Source organism: Mandrillus leucophaeus, unplaced genomic scaffold, assembly GCF_000951045.1.
Source record: "Mandrillus leucophaeus isolate KB7577 unplaced genomic scaffold, Mleu.le_1.0 Scaffold165, whole genome shotgun sequence".
Lineage (NCBI taxonomy): Eukaryota > Metazoa > Chordata > Mammalia > Primates > Cercopithecidae > Mandrillus > Mandrillus leucophaeus.
Window position 1 is genome coordinate 1867427 of NW_012101643.1, and position 17602 is coordinate 1885028.

A 17602-nucleotide genomic window follows, 5' to 3' on the forward strand; every position below is an offset into this window, starting at 1 on the left:
AGTAACGCATGAACTACATTTTGATTTATGGTCATGGTAAAACACTTTCCATACCCCAGTATCTGCTAAATTGCCACGTGCCCTATTTCAGATTTTTGTTTCAATCATCACACACGGTGATGTCTGGGATTTTTCACGTGAATATTCATATAAAGTTTACAATGCCCCATTTTATATTTATGTAGTCACTTTTCAACCTTAAAATGAATATTTTGCTCTAGCATCCTTCACATCTTTATTTCAACTTACTTCATTTCAATTTACTGTAAACTTCTGTATTGGACTATTCTCTGGCAAAACTACAACTTACTAAATAAGTTAAATCAAATACATATTGACCTTACCACAAAAGTTCAAAATGCATGTGATGTGGTTTGGCTGTGTCCCCACCCAAATCTTACCAGTGGGAGGTAATTAAATAATGGAGGGCAAGTCTTTCCCATGTTCTCACGATAGTGAATAAGTCTCATGAGATCTAATGGTTTTAAAAAGAGGAGTTCCCCTACACAAGCTCTCGTCTCTTGTCTGCTGCCACGTGAGACGTGTCTTTCACCTTCCGCCATGACTGTAAGTCCAATAAACCTTTTTCTTTTGTAAATTGCCCAGTCTTGGGTAGTCTTTATCATCAGCATGAAAACAGACTAATACAACATTTAATGATTAAACACAAACTTCTTTCTTCATTCTCCCATTTCCAGCCCCTACTCTTTGAAACAATGCAATGTCAATGACAGACTTCAAACTGTTTCTTATTTTGTCTATTTCTCCTTTCTTAACAAGGCAAGTGTTCCTCACATAATAATTTGCTTTCATAAATATCAAAAGAGGTAATCACAACCTCATTAATATAGCCTTTTCATCAGGTGCAAAATAAAGACCATGGAATTTTTAATTCCTAATTAGACTGCATTTACATTCTATTAATAAAGTAATTTATTAAAAGGTACTATCAATATCATGAACATGCATATCAAGGTCACGAGGGAAGCCTGCCTGAACAAACCTGATATTCCACTCACTGTATTTCCACTCACATCACATTTTTCTTCTATTTAGGAAAGTATTTATAATTAATCTAATAGAGATAGAGGAATGGTTATAAGCAATTGTCGTAGACAATTTACAATATAAACCTTAAAGAGATTATTTTATTGACTTGTCATTTAGCATATCACCAGATACATGATTCTACTTTCCACACTTACCAAGTACCTTTCAGAGGACACGCTAACTAAGATGAGGTCATCTCCAACTCGTACTTTTTCTCCTTCTGATCGCTGCTTAGAGGCAGGGTGTATGGTCCACCAACAAGCCTCCCCTGCAGAGAGATGGATATGTGAAACACAAAAAAAGTTCCTCTGGGTTAAAATCTATTTTCTTTGCCAACGATTCCAAACACACAACTTCCAGAAATCTGGAATTAATGCAAATTAATCTCTTATACCAAGAAAAGAGAAAGAATTAAGTCTTAGCTTAGGATAAAATAAGATTCTTTTCATAGAAACTGGGTGTGACACTTACGGAATGCTGATGCCTTTTTCTTCCACGAAGAATTGCTTTAAATGGATATTTATTTATACTCATGTAAGACAAAATTCACCACTCACACTGATCTGATTTCATTCTTTACACACGCACATGTCATTATACCGTTCAATTGCTTTCTATAAAATCATCTCGTTTTTTGACAATTTTCAAAAAGACTTGGGGTTTTGTGATGTGATGATTGTGTTGTAGCAATTTTTTGAAAATTTTCTCAGTAGCTATTTTTCGATGCTGACTCAAAAAAAGGATGCAAAGTATTGTCATCTGAAGATTGTACTATCCTGTCCCCTTTTTACTTTATTATTTTAAAATGTGGTGTTTTCATTTTTTTTCTTTTTTTTTTTTTTTTGAGACAGTGTCTTGCTTTGTCACCCAGGCTAGAGTGCAATGGCACAACCTCAGCTCATAGCAACCTCCACGTCCCAGGTTCAAGCGATTCTCCTGCCTCAGCCTCCTGAGTAGCTGGGACTACAGGCACCTGCCACCATGCCTGGCTAATTTTTGTATTTTTAGTAGAGACGGGGTTTCACCATGTTGGTTAGGCTGGTCTTGAACTCCTGACCTTGTGATCCTCCCGCCTTGGCCTCCCAAAGTGCTGGGATTACAGGCGTGAGCCACCGCGCCCGGCCATGGTGTTTTCTATTAAACTAAAGGTAACATATAAGAGAATCCTTCTGTAGAAGAATGAATTATAAAAGATCTTGGTTTACATCAACCAAACAATTTCTTCTAGGATAAGTCAAGCATAAGCCTCATGAGCCACATGTCTCTTCTTCACTCTTTCTTCCCAATACCTAACATATAAGCGTCAGCATGGCATTCTTCATTCTGTTCATAATACCTTTGAAAACCTAAATGCGACTTCTATCCCAAAATGAGAGTAGTGTTTTCACAAAATCTGTCATCATTTATCATTCTTTGCCTTCACTCAACTTTATGGTTTTTCCATAAATCTTTTTTTTTCTTGACTAATTCCTCAAGGCCAGAACGTAAGTTCCTATTAGTTGGACTTGTTATGTTTTGTTCACTGAGGTTTCTCCAGCTCCTGCTAGCCTATTATAAGCACTCACTACAAATTCATTTTGCATGGATGAATAAATGAATTACCAAATAATATTTTGTAAGTATTCTCACAGTCAATATATAATCTGTGTTTTTTCTTACATAAACCATAGTCTAACTTGCTTTACTTATACAAACCATAATCTAACCTGAATGTCACGTGGTGTAATTCTTTATCTTCATTCATCCAATTCACATTTTTACAGTTGCAGGTAGTTTTTCATTCACTCAAACATTTATAGAGTACCCACTATTGGCTAATCATTGCTTTAGTGGCTGGGATACATCAGTAAACAAGGAAGAAAAAATTATCTGCCTTGTGAGTTTAATTCTGATGAAGGCAGGCAGACAACAAATGATAAATACCATAAATAACTGAGGAATTCAGAAGAAGTAGGAAGCTATGGGAAAAAAAGAGACTAGAGTAAGGAAATTAGGACGCAGGGAGAAACACTGACTTGTTTTGTTTTGACTATTACATAATCTTCTCAATGTATGAAAACAAGTTCTAGACTGTGTCTTTTACTTCTTATGAAGAGAGAAATGACAATTTTCTCATTTAACTTGTGCTGAAATACACTAATTAGAATAACTAAAAAACTAGCAAAAATACAGGGGAACGATAGCGTCTATACAAAACAAAATCAGAATAATATATTTATGTATGTTTCTGGTGCTGGGGGTTCTTGGAATTTCTTGTACAAGACGATGTGTCTATTAAAATGTGTATGAGGCTCATAAACATAGCTTTATTTTTACCTTCTCATTGTTTGTAAAAACAATTTAGTGAATATGGGGAAATACTTTAAAGAGGGGGAGTGGAGTGAGAGGATAGTTTGATCTCACTCTTCAAAGGAACAACTTAATAAAAGTTGAACTATTTCCTTCCATTCTTTTTTCTACTTGGTCTTTATTTTAATTACACAGGGATGTATGCTCATTGTAAAAGACAAAACAGTCCAATTTTATAGGGGTATATAAAGTCAATGCAAAATCCTCAGAGTATTGAGGAGAACATCAAATTTGCGTTCTCCTATTTTGATTCGCCAAAAAAAAAAAAAGTTAATATATACATTTTTGTTTCACAAATCTGAAAATGCACGTCTGTTTGGACAGGTATGTAGAAGAATGCCCTGTGGGCAGAGAAATGAAGGAGACTTTCATTTTTGACCTTTTTATTTGAATGTTGGCATCAAGTATGTTATATTTTCAGACTTAAAAACATTTTTAAGATGAGAGAGATACGTAGAATTACTTCACAAACTAATTAGTGCACATTAATATGGTTAACATCCAGTAAATCATGTAGTAAATATTAATTTTCTATCCAAACCTACAAGGAGAATAAGGTTTGAAGCCTAGTTTGAACATCCAACTAATGATGTGGGAATAACTAAGAGGAATGATACACACTTCCCCCTTCTAGGAAAAACTTTCATTAGAACATTTTTTCCTGACCCCATTCATAAGAACATTCATCCCATGTATTGTATTTCCCAGCTTCTTCCAATCCAATCTCATCAGGGCTCTCTCTGAACCCAGCTTCCCGCAGCACAAGGTGCTCACCTGTGGTGTCCTCTTGCAAGCCAACATCAAAAGCCAGCTTATCAGTTGAAGACCGGGAGGTGGACAGGCAGCACAGATACTGCAAAATACAAAATCAGTAGTTGTAAGTAGAGGCTTCGTTTGTCTGTTGTTTTTGAGACAAGGTTGCTCTGTTGCACAGGCTGGAAGTGCAGTGGTGTGATCACAGCTCACTGCAGCCTCAACCTCCTGGGCTCAAGCAATCATCCCGCCTCAGCCTCCTGAGTAGCTGGGACTACAGGGACATGCCACCATGCCAAGCTAATTATTTCCTTTTTTTTGTAGAGATGGGGTTTCACCATGTTGTCCAGGCTGGTCTCGAACTCCTAGACTCAAGTGATCCTCCTACCTTAGGTTCCCAAGTAGCTGGGGCCACAGGTGCGCACCACCACATCCAGTTAATTTTTTTTTTTTCCATAGAGATGAGATCCCCCTATGTTGCCAAGGTGATCTCAAACTCCTAAACTCAAGCAATCTCCCACCTCCACCTCCCAAAGTGCTGGGATTATAGGCATGAGCCACAGCGACTGGCTATCATTAAGGTTTACAGTTGTACCAGCGGAGTCTTATTTTGACCTGTAATTTGGCATCCGTCTATCCCTGCTGTTCTTAGTGTTTTCCTGAAAATCTCGATGCTTCTGCACACAGATTTTTAAATGTCTGTGAGGCAGAACAGCATGCATTAGGGGCAATATCCTAAAGGAATTGTAGTCTTTTTTCCCTTATAAAAGACTAAGGAAATGTTCTCTGTCAGTACAGGAAGACAAGTAACTGGGGATGTATTTGTACATCTCTCACTTCATGTGATATTCATGATCATCTGCAAAAGTACAATGTAATCTGACAGTTAGAAATCTTTCTCCCAAACAAATTTGAAGACTATTCTCTTTTATCTTCTAGCTTTGTTTTCATTTAAAAATGTTTAACTCTTTGAAATCCACCTAGAATTTATTTTGGTGCACAGCATGTCATTGCACTAAAATGAGGTTTATTGTGTGTCTCCATACATGTGCATTTTCCACAGGAGTAATCACTCTTGAACACCGTCATCTCCTTATTCTTCCCACCCTCAGGTGTTCCTAACTGTATATTCTTGGACATCAAGTTTAGGATCATTTTTCAAGCCTACTGCTCCCCAACCTCCATGCCACAACGTGTTGTAAGAACACAGACACAAAGATGAATGTGTTGTAAGAACAGAAACACAAAGATAAATGTGGTAGGATCTCAAACCACACTACCATCACCAAGCAAGTGCACTGCCAGCAAGCCCCCTTTCGGATCACTAGAAAATTAATGCAAAGGCTAGAAATTTCTTATGATGGTATAGGGCCTATCCAGCTAAGTGTGCATCTGTGAGTGTGAGAAGACAGATGGACCAATCAGTGGCCGATATGCTGGTATGTTATGTGGAATTCAGGGTCACGGGGATGTGAAATGCAGACTCTGATTCTGACTCTTAACTAAAAAGCAATGGCTCCCAAGGTTATAGTCAAGAGGCTTCAAGGGTCCCTAAACTTGTTTTTAGCCACAGCTGAAGTGTCAGTCTGACCTCAAGACAGGCAGCCCACGATAATCCCCTATGTTTATAGACTTTAAATATAAACTGTGCTTAACATCTGCCTTTATTTTTTAAAAAATTAACAACTTTGCAATAATCAGACTTCCTAGACAAAAATAAAGTGATTCCTATTAAAGTCTTCTATAGTTTTTTCTAAAACAGTACAGTACTAGGCACTGTAACGATTAACATATGCTTTCTCCTTAGTGTTTCCAGTAACTCTGAGGTAGATACAATGATTATCCCACTAAGTGTTCATTAAAGAGAGCAAGAACTTGGTCTTATTCACTACTATATCCAGGACCTAAAACAGTACCTAGCACATAGTAGATGCCAAATAATATTTATTTAATGAATGTATAAAAATTTCAGATGTAATTATAGGCTTAATTATGCAAAATATCCCAGGCTGGCCAGCATGTAGCAAACTGAATCCAAATCTAACAACCAAGTTCAGGCTCTTAACCCAACTATTATGTATAGAGAGTAGTTGTCTTAAAAGAAACCCTCACATTTATTATTTCATGCAGTTCATGTGTTTTGATTGCTGCAGAATGTGGAATTCTTTCCATAAAATTTTAATATGTGATTGCTCTATACAAATTGTTTTTACATATTTTTCTTACATCCAACCACTTTATGAAACTGTTTTATGTTATTTTATATCTTGACATGTCAGCCAAAATTTCCAGAACAATGTTAGTCAGCAATGGTAAATAAAACACATTCTTATTTTTACTTTAGTTAATTTGATTTTAAAAATGGCTTCAGCATTTCACAATTACAATGTTCACTATTGATTTGACACTAATAATCTTTATCTCTGAGGAAATAATCAATGTTTAGTTTTTATTAAGAATGAGCATCGAGTTTTATTAACAACCTTTTCCAGCACTTGCTAACATGATCACGAGTTTTCTTATCTGACCTATTTATGTGATATAACACATTAAAAGAAATGATATTATTAAACCATCATTAAAGTCACGTCCATGTATTTCCTATACTTCTCATCCTATACTTTTGAATTTCATTAAATAGACAATTAAAATAAAGTTATCACGTAAATATCCATGATTGAGGTTGAAAATTTGTGTGTGCTTGTTGGATAGTGGTATTGATACTTAGTCTTCTGCTTCAGAACAATTTACATAATATGGGAATCACCTACTTTTTAAAAGGAATGATCAAGTATATTATTATAGATATTGTATAATATTCTAGATATTGAACTATCATGTAGCCACTAAAATTATATTGACAATTTAAACAACATGGAAAATGCTTATGTTACAAGAAAAGGAAGAAAAAAGTCATGCCGGGCACAGTGGCTCATGCCTGTAATCCCAGGACTTTGGGAGGCCAAGGCGAGACGATTGTTTCAGCCTGGGAGTTCAAGACCAGCTTAGGCAAGATGGTGAGACTCCCATCTCTACAAGAAATTTAAAAATTAGCCAGGCGTGGCAGCAGGCGCCTGTTGTCCTAGCTACTCAGGAGGCTGAAGCAAGAAAATCGTTTGAGCCCAGGAGTTCAAGGCTACAGTTAGCCATGATCATACCACTGCACCTCAGCCTGGGTGACAGCAAGACCCTATCTCAAAAAACAAAAGGATATAAATTTGGTAATATAGTAAGATCTCAATTATGTTTAAAAAAAAAAAAAAAAACCCTTAGGACAGAAGAGATTAAAACTTTTTTTAAAAGCCTCCAACACGGAGCTTGCAGTGAGCTGAGATCCGGCCACTGCACTCCAGCCTGGGCGACAGAGCGAGACTCTGTCTCAAAAAAAAAAAAAAAAAAAAAAAAAAAAAACCTCCAACAGTTTTTTCCTCTTAGTGTCATCAGAATTTTTCTTCTGCAACTTTCAAATCATATAGACTATGTATTGCTTTTATAATTTAATAAAGCTCTCATAAGAATGGAATGAAGTCAGGTGTGGTGGCTCACGCCTGTAATCCCAGCACTCTGGGAGGCCGACATGGGCGGATCACGAGGTCAGGGATCGAGACCACCCTGGCTAACACGGTGAAACCCTGTCTCTACTAAAAAAATACAAAAAAAATTAGCTGGGCGTGGTGGCGGGCCCTGCAGTCCCAGCTACTCGGGAGGCTGAGGTAGGAGAATGGCGTGAACCCGGGAGGCGGAGCTTGCAGTGACCTGAGATCACGCCACTGCACTCCAGCCTGGGTGACAGAGCGAAACTCCATCTCAAAAAAGAAGAATGGAATGAAACTTTCGCATATTGTTTTACATATTTTATGTACAGTTGACCCTTGAACAACACAGGTTTGAACTGCCCAGGCCCACTTAGTAAGATGCTCTTCCCCGCTCTACCATTCCTGAGACAGCAAAACCAATTCCTCCTCTTCCTCCTCCTTAGCCTATTTGACACGAAGACAATGAGAATGAAAGTCTTTGTGATGATCCATTTCCAGTTAATGTATAGAAAATCTATTTTTCTTTTGATATACTTAATAGTTTCTTTTCTCTAGCTTCCTTTATTACAATACAGCATATAATACATATACAAAATACGTGTTGGCTGGTATCGGTAAGGCTTCTGGTCAACAGTGGGATATTAATAGTTATCTTCTGAAGGAGTCAAAAGTTGTACGTGATTTTCTACTGTGCAGGAGATTGGCACCCTAACTCCTGTGTTGTTCAAGGGTCAGCTGTATATGTAATATCTAAGAATACATTAAAGAATTTATAAAATATATTTTTAAAACATTTACATATATACATATCTACATATACACACGTATATTTGTGCATATATACATGAGGCAGAGAACGAGAAAACTGTGCCCAAGAGAAGCCTAATGAATAACTGGGTGAAAGGAGGAGCAGATGTGGAAACAGAGAAACCTGGTGAAGAAGAAAAAGAAGTTGGTGAGTACAACTAATACCGGAGCTCAGAGGTAGATTTTCTTAAATCTGATCTTTCAATAAAGATACTTTATTTCTCTAATAAATGAACGCTTTAAAACAAAATCTGAAAAGAAATATCTCTTATTTGACTCTTACACCTCTCTCCTCCTAAAACTACTCTACCAAAAGTAAGATACTAAACATGGTAAGCATATAATGATAGAACTGAAGGACCTTAAAAGTCATGTGAGCTGACTTTCGTCTTTTACACGAGAAACTAACAAGGGTACAAAGATATTAAAGAATACATACATCCAAGCTCATTGATACCATTGCAGAAATGATGCTACCAGCATTTTCTGACCATTTTCCGATCCCCAAATGGATCAGCACGACCACAGGGAGATGAAATAAAACGCGTACTCACCATGCCACTGTAGGAATGGCGCAGCAATATGGCATGTCCGTAGAGGAGTGTTCGATGACCACCACCTTGAGCAGTCTTTAGAGAGAAGAGAAAAAAGGAGAACAAAAGGGAAAAACACAAAAGGGTAACTTAACTCTCAAGTCGATAAAATACTCTCTTGTTCTTAAAGGAACGTTAGTAGGAAAGAATGCATTAAGAACTCTTGCAGACAAGCAAAGTGCTGTTGAAATAATGTATACATTGGAATAAAGTTCATGTAACCTCTATTATGGGGTTTTATCTAGTTCAAGAATAGCACTTTATCTAGTTCTTGAATAATAAACTTGGTATCAGTAAATAATTATCATAATTTATAGTTATTTATTCATAATATACTTAATTATAATCTGTTTCCCATTATATTACGGTTTCCATTGGGTGGGAACCACGGTACCTTCATCACCATTGTATTCCAGGTGCCTACCTGCACGCCGGATATACAAGAAGCACTAAATAAATGTTGATTCAGGCCAGGCACGGTGGCTCACGCCTGTAATCCCAGCACTTTGGGAGGCCGAGGCGGGCGGATCACCTGAGGTCAGGAGTTCGAGACCAACCCGGCCAACATGGCAAAACCCTGTCTCTATTAAAAATACAAAAATTAGCCGGGCGTGGTGGTGCATGCCTGTAATCTCAGCTACTCGGGAGGCTGAGCCAGGATAATTGCTTGAACCCGGGAGACAGAGGTTGCAGTGAGCTGAGATTGCACCACTGCACTCCAGCCTGGGCAACAGAGCAAGACTCCATCTCAATAAATAAATAAATAAACATTGACTCAATGAATGAGTCTTCCTAAAACACAAAAATGATCATAATGCCTCCAGGCTTAAAAACTTCTCATTCCTCCCAGCTGCTTACAGGAAAGAGTCCAATCAATCCCTCTCCATGAAATAGAAGAGTGCTTCTTAAATTGGAGAGCTTGTAAAAACACAGATTCCTGGCCCTTACCACTGGGATTTTGATTCAGTAGGTCTGGGGTAGTTACAGAGAAGTTTCATTTCAGTAATTTTCCAGGTGATGCTGATGCTGTTGGTCCAGAGACCCCTTTGAGAAGTACAGAGAGACTTTGTCTCACTCATCTCTAGTCTCATCTTCAATCACCCTGTGTCCAAACATACTCACTTTCCCTTCCCTGAGTATGCCATACTGCTTTCATGCTGCCCTATCTCCAAACACAACTTTCCCTCTCCCTCTAGTCTTCTCTGCCGTATAAAGCCTTTTTAATAAGAAAGCCTCCAATAGTTTTTTCCTCTTAGTGTAACTCAAGGATTTTTCTTCTGTAACTTCCAAACTGTATAGAATAAATATGTATTGATTTGATAATTTAATAATGTTTTTATAAGAATGGAATGAAACTTTTACATATTTTACGTACATGTGACTTTGAACAACACAGGTTTGAATTGCACAGGCCCATTTATACTCAGATGTTTTCCCCCTCTACTTTTTAAAACTCAGATTAAAGACTACCTCCCTCTATGAAGCCTCATCCAGTTTCCTTAAAGCTAGTCACTCTCCCCATCCTCCTGCAGCCCTAGGTATACACCTGTACATTGACCTTACACTCTACCCAAGAACCCTCCTCCCCTTGATCACACTGAAAACTCCTCAAGGACAATGACACTGTGCTGATCATCATTTCACCTCCAGCTTTGAGTGTGAGGTCAGGCCATGGTAAGCACTCAGCAGAGGTGTCAAATGAAAAGCTGGATATGGGGAGGCCCACTTCAGGCTGAGTGAGGAGTATGTATACAGGGTCATGGTATATAATCATAAGGTGTGTAAGAAGGAGGAATCAATCATGGGATTTCAGTGTTGGGTTGCACAGGAAAACTTCACAGGAATTATAAAACTAGATCAGGGAAAGACCATGGAAAGCACAGAATATTATGACGAGAAATCTGTACTTCTGTTTGCAGGAAAAGGAGGTCTTTAAAAATTTTCAGAATAAGAGTGATGACACTGACCCGTGCCTTAAGAAGTACAGAAAGACGCTTCAATATCCAATATTATTATAACCTTTTTACTAAACATATATCACATTCTTGTTGTTCCATATAACTTCTTAAAATAACTTTATGTTTTGCTTGAAAAAACTCAGAACTATTCTAAAAACAGATATTAAAAGGTATTAAAATAAGAAAAACTGCTGAAAAAAAATCCACTTTTTTTCGGGGTCCGGACGCAGTGGCTCACGCCTGTAATCCCAGCACTTTCGGAAGCCAAGACGGGTGGATCGCATGAGGTCAGGAGCTCAAGACCAGCCTGGTCAACATGGTGAAACTAAAATACAAAAGTACAAAAATTAGCTGGGCGTGGTGGCAGGCACCTGCAATCCCAGCTACTCTCAGGAGGCTGAGACAGGAGAACGGCTTGAACCCGGGAGGCAGAGGTTGCAGTGAGCTGAGGTCGCACCACTGCACTCCAGCCTGGGTGACAGGGCAAGATTCTGTCTCAAAAACAAAAACAAAAAAACAAAAACAACAAAAAACCACTTTTTTCACATAACTGAGAAGAAAAGGGAAAAATCTACTTTGAAAAACTATACTCCTGCCAGGTGCGGTGGCTCACGCCTGTAATCCCAGCACTTTGGGAGGCCGAGGCGGGCGGATCACGAGGTCAGGAGATCGAGACCATCCTGGCTAACACGGTGAAACCCCATCTCTACTAAAAATACAAAAAATTAGCCAGGCGTGATGGCGGCGCCTGTAGTCCCAGCTACTGGGGAGGCCGAGGCAGGAGAATGGCGTGAACCCGGGAGGCGGAGCTTGCAGTGAGCAGAGATTGCACCACTGCACTCCAGCCTGGGCGACAAAGCGAGACTCCGTCTCAAAAAAAAAAAAAAAAAAAAAAAAAAAAAAAAAAAAGAACTATACTCCTTCAGAAAATGAGGCTCTCTTTAGAGAACACTTACTTTTTCTATAATGCATTTGATTTATTGTGGCCAAGAACAATTTTATTTACTTGGTCTGGTTTGAATTACTTTGATAGAAGCTCACCTTTTCATACCAGATTGAAGTTCCAAAGCTGTAAAATCCACAAGAACTTTAATAACACTTGACAGCCACGCTAGTCAAAACAAAATTTTTTTAAAAGTGAAGGATAAGGCCTTGAAGTTAACCAGAAAAGTGCTTCTTTACCGTAAAGCTTTGCCTACACATTTCATTTATTTATTTATTTATTTATTTATATATATTGTGTGTGTGTGTGTGTGTGTGTGTGAGACTAAAGAGGTTTACAGGTTTCATTTATATATATATATAATTTACATATATATATAGTATGTGTGTGTGCGTGTATATGTGTGTGACTAAAGAGGTTTACATACACATTAAAATTACTGGTTCTATATTTTGTTCTTTCTGGTTTGCTTTTTTTGCTTTTGGGCTCCGTGTTTTTTAAATACAGCCAACTGTATTTTAAAAAAGCATGAGGCAAAGTGCCTCATGCTTGTAATCCCAACTACCTAGGAGGCTGAGGAAGGAAGACCACTCGAGCCCAGGAGTTCCAGGTTGCAGTGAGCTATCCACTGTACTCCAGCCTGGGTGACAGAGCAAGACCCTGTCTCTTAAAAAATAAAATAGTGAATCACACAATGGGGTCACTGAAGGATTATAACAATCAATGAGAATCCTGGCCTCAGTTGAAATAAAGGTGCCTGAAAAGGCCAGTTTGACATTGTCAAGACATCCGTTTGACACGGACTGGCTTACTTGGGATGGTGTCTTCATGGAAAGTCTCCACAGGGAACAGATCAGGCTTAGGACAGTCCTAAGGCACCACTGTTTAGCACCATCCAGCAGAAATAAGCTCCCACAACAAGAAAGCATCCATCTGGTTCTAAGAAGTTAATGCCTTTTCCGTACGAAACCCAAAGCAAAGCATGATTGAAAGGTGAAAGCGAGATAAAATTCAGCATGTTTTTCTGTTTAAGTGACTTAAATTACTGTAATTACATGCATGTGCCTTCCCCTTAATCCAATTCTAACCTTTCCAGATCATCCACTGCAAGTGTGAAAATAACTATTGGCCTTCTGGCCTCGAAGTTAAAAGAACTGGGGGCCTAATTAAATTATTTTAGGCATACCACCTGCTTTTAACTAATTCTACATCATCTTTCTATTTGCACTGGTTTTTACACGCATTTGTTCTCACAAGAGACCTTAAGATGTCTGTTCCAGGCCACCATTTCATTCACCCTTCCCAAGGGGAAGTCTATACAGTATGGTACAGTTGAATTAAGAGTGAGATGATAAAATGAATACAGCAAATGCAGATTTAGCATGAAAAACTAAAGTTTCTCAAACCCATAATCATAAGTTAGTTATTAGTATTTGCAAAGAGAGGAAATATTCCTATTTTGCTGTTTTTAATATTTTTCCAATCCAAACTCTTGTTTCATGATATGTCTAATTTAGGGATTAATGTCCTCTCTTCAAAATGTGATCATATTTTCTACTGAAAAATAAGAGCTAGAGTTCTTGGAAATTCTGGAAGATGTTCCATGTCCTGGTTGATAGATGTCTTCAAAGAAATGCACTGTTCTGTCATCCCATCCAAAATGCCAAATTCTTACTGGTAGTGAACAGGTCCAGTTTAGGGTATCCCGCAATGCACCTGGTTCAGTTTTATTAAACATGATGGATTTAACCACAAAATTCAACAGACTGACAAGAACATGCATCCCTTGCTTCAAAGCAACCTTTTCCATCTATATGTGGGATTTTGATTTAATATTTCTCACAGTCTATTTCTTTCAAAATTATCACTTATTTTAAGGCTTTCTTAACTGAATATCAATTTTTCTACCTACCCATTGTTTCTTGGCTTTTAAGATTAAAAAAATTAAACCCCATAAATGTTATAGGAGAAATGTAGTGGGCATATGAAAATGAAACAAAAATTTTCTACTATATATCCTAAAATAACCATAGTCTACTCTTCTTCCTGTCTGTCCCTTACGTATTCCTTCAATGACACGTCCACATGCTTTACTCTTTTCTTTTTATTTGTCTACTTTTACAATATTTTCACTTTTCCAATCCAGTCGAGAAATGAAAAGGGGCTGGCTGAATTATTTTCACGTCTCCTGGAGTAAGTAGAAGTAGTTTCTTGGTGCCTCCCCTAATTTCCCAGTGGAAGAATTTCCCATTGTATTCATACAAAAGTGCATAAATGCAAAGTCAACATAATGCCCAGAGTGAACATTCTAAATGGAGTTATTAAAATTGTTTTAATAAGAAAAATTCTTAATGTTAGCAATTAAACATGTTACAACATGACCCAAAAGTGTCAAATTTTGGCTTGACATTTTTGTTGGTTGAGCTTTTAAATCTAAACATGTGATTTATCTAAATCTAAAAGCTCCAAAGTTTAATATTTAAACATTTTAAAGCATGTGAAGAAAAGTTACATGGATTCAAAAGTAAAACAAATGTGTGTAACCATACATAAAACATACAAAGTATCACATATATACAGCTGATATATAGTAATATATATATCTGTTACATATATAATACAGCTATACTAATATGCAGATATACACATATATAATCCATATATAGTAATATATCTGCTATATATACACAGCAGATATATTACGATGTCTTACCTTCATCATGAATTTCTGTAGGGGCATAAGGAAAAGAGAGGAAACATTAAATAGACATGATCTCAAAGACTTCCTTAAAAATACCTCTTACTTATAAAGGCTCCATTATCCTAAATGGAGCCATTTAAACAATAAACATAAAAAAACACATTCACCGTGTTATCGCAACAAAACTTAGTATCAACTACATGCTAGAGAAAAGCTGTAGCGAGCAAAATTCTTTTAAAAAGTTTTTACATTAGTTTCCTCCTTTTTCTGTGAAAACATGCTGCTCTACTTTAATGAGTGATTCCATTTACAATCTATTTAAGCACCAAAAATGATATTATCTTAAAAACTGATCATCTGAAAATGCTTTTTAAAAAACCAACTTTCATCTTTTTCATAAAAATGCAGTGATAAAAGCAAACAGCAATCCAACTCATTTTAATAAAAACAGTAGATTAAAACAGGTAAGGGAGATCGTAAACTAATACGCTGCAATGAGTGGCTCTCATTTCATGCAAAATAACGGTAAGCAATTTCTTAGACACTGAATATTTTGAAAGGTGAATTTCAAAGAAAAATCACAAAAGCATTTCTATTTCTCTTAAAATGACACAGTCTCCTTTCATAAATTATATAATAGCTCTTTTTTTCTTCTACAAAACATAATGTGTATTATGTGTGTGTGCATGCAAATCTACAAATAACTTCATTTTTCTTTAGACCTCTAAAGTTTCTTTGACTTCTTATTCCTAGGATAGTTACACAGATGAAAGAGTACGAAAAAGAAAACAATGATATATTTCCAAACTTAGGGCTGAATTTAGTTGTCAGGTTGATGTCTAAGTCCTACGGAGAAAAGATATCATAGAGACACTAGTTGTAAGAAAAACAGCAAGGAAAAGTTTTCCAATATAGATATTTGTAAATATTACAATTTTTTGTAACTTATTTGCTAACTTACTGTAAGCACAAAACCACATTCTCCACACCCAAAGAGGCTGCTTTCTTCAATATTTATCTTTATGTGTTTCTTGTAAGTAAGGGATGACTATATGGGCAGTGATAGTCATGGATTCCAACCAGCTTTCTGTCTTAGATTTTTTTGGATGATTAATTTGCACAGAAACACAAAGGTGGAAATTTTAGTTCTTTAGGCTAAAACTGCAGGTGTCAGTAACTCAGTGTCCTAGGTTTAGATTAATCCAGAAATATGTTTCTTGTAACCTGAAACATATTTACATAGTAATATGTATATTATTAAAGGGAAATTCTATTGAGACTAATTTTTTCATTTTCAATATTACAATTTTAAGGAAAAACTGTAAAGAAGCTTTCATTCTTGGCTTAGAAAATATAGGCTGTTTAGTTACATTTTTATAACTGATATTAATCACATATAATTATCAGGAAACTTACTTTCCATGTTAAACTGACCAATCACCTGTGACTCACTAATGGGAGAGCTATCACTAAAGAATTAGGCAAAATCATTATTAAGCCCTAATTCAAAGAAATGCAAAAACCTAACATTTTGGTACAGCACATGGTTTGTTAAGAGGTACTTTCTCCATGAGATTTTTTTTTTTTTTAATTAAGCTAGGTTTGGGAGACTTTTCTTTAGAAAATGTTCTCAGCCTGATTTTGTCAGGTGTCTAAGTTGAACTGCTTTAAAACTGTAGTAGGTATTGACAACAACAAAAAAAGAGTGGTCGGCCAAGTGACTGAGGTCTGCTGTTCCACATTGCTAAGTCGTGTCTGACCGCAGGAAGAATAAGACACAGAGGAGAGCAAGCTGCATACTCGATAAAATAGTATGACTACTGAAAAATAGCAAATGCTGAAATATCCTTCTGTAGACTGAGAAAGAAGAGCAGGTGTAATACACAAACATCATTTTCAAAAGATAATCAAGAACATGAAAGATTTGTGGTATTAGTGGCATTATAGACATTAACTTTCTGTACAAATCATTTCTTGTTCAAATTGGTTTAAGGGCTAGATATTACCAAAGTTATAGCATCAAGAGACATTCAAAGGGATCGTTTAAGGCAAAAGAAGAAAGCAAAGCACATTGAAACAAAAACGATGAGTATATTAGTTTAATTCAATGTAAGCACTGCTTCTGTATGATAAAAGCAACAAACAGAAAAAGAATAACAACAAAAACCCTTTAAAATTGATATGATGGAAAGTAGAAAAAAGAAACACATAAAGATAAATGTCGAAGAAAGCAGCCTCTTTGGGTGTGGAGAACGTAGTTTTTGTGCTTACAGTAAGTTAGCAAATAAATGAACTATTTGATTTATTTCACTAATGAGAGGCTTAATAGACAAGAGCTAAAATTTCATTACACAAAATAGAGTAAGGGATGACTATATGGGCAATGATAGTCATGGATTCCAACCAGCTTTGTGTCTTAGAATTTTTTGGATGATTAATTTGCACAGAAACACAAAGGTGGAAATTTTAGTTCTTTAGGCTAAAACTGCAGGTGTCAGTAACTCAGTGTCCTAGGTTTAGATTAATCCAGAAATATGTTTCTTGTAACCTGAAACATATTTACATAGTAATATGTATATTATTAAAGGGAAATTCTATTGAGACTAATTTTTTCATTTTCAATATTACAATTTTAAGGAAAAACTGTAAAGAAGCTTTCATTCTTGGCTTAGAAAATATAGGCTGTTTAGTTACATTTTTATAACTGATATTAATCACATATAATTATCAGGAAACTTACTTTCCATGTTAAACTGACCAATCACCTGTGACTCACTAATGGGAGAGCTATCACTAAAGAATTAGGCAAAATCATTATTAAGCCCTAATTCAAAGAAATGCAAAAACCTAACATTTTGGTACAGCACATGGTTTGTTAAGAGGTACTTTCTCCATGAGATTTTTTTTTTTTT

The 17602-nt window shown here is 36.5% G+C and overlaps 1 protein-coding gene across 1 annotated transcript in view; it reads right to left on the bottom strand.

Moving 5' to 3' along the window:
* Nucleotides 1-17602, bottom strand: part of RYR2 (ryanodine receptor 2 (cardiac)) — a 620934-nt gene that overhangs the window by 501313 nt on the left and 102019 nt on the right. The window contains 4 exon segments of the mRNA XM_011976391.1: nucleotides 1206-1318; nucleotides 4174-4252; nucleotides 9050-9124; nucleotides 14703-14717. Of these exon segments, the coding sequence (XP_011831781.1) occupies nucleotides 1206-1318; nucleotides 4174-4252; nucleotides 9050-9124; nucleotides 14703-14717 (282 nt within the window).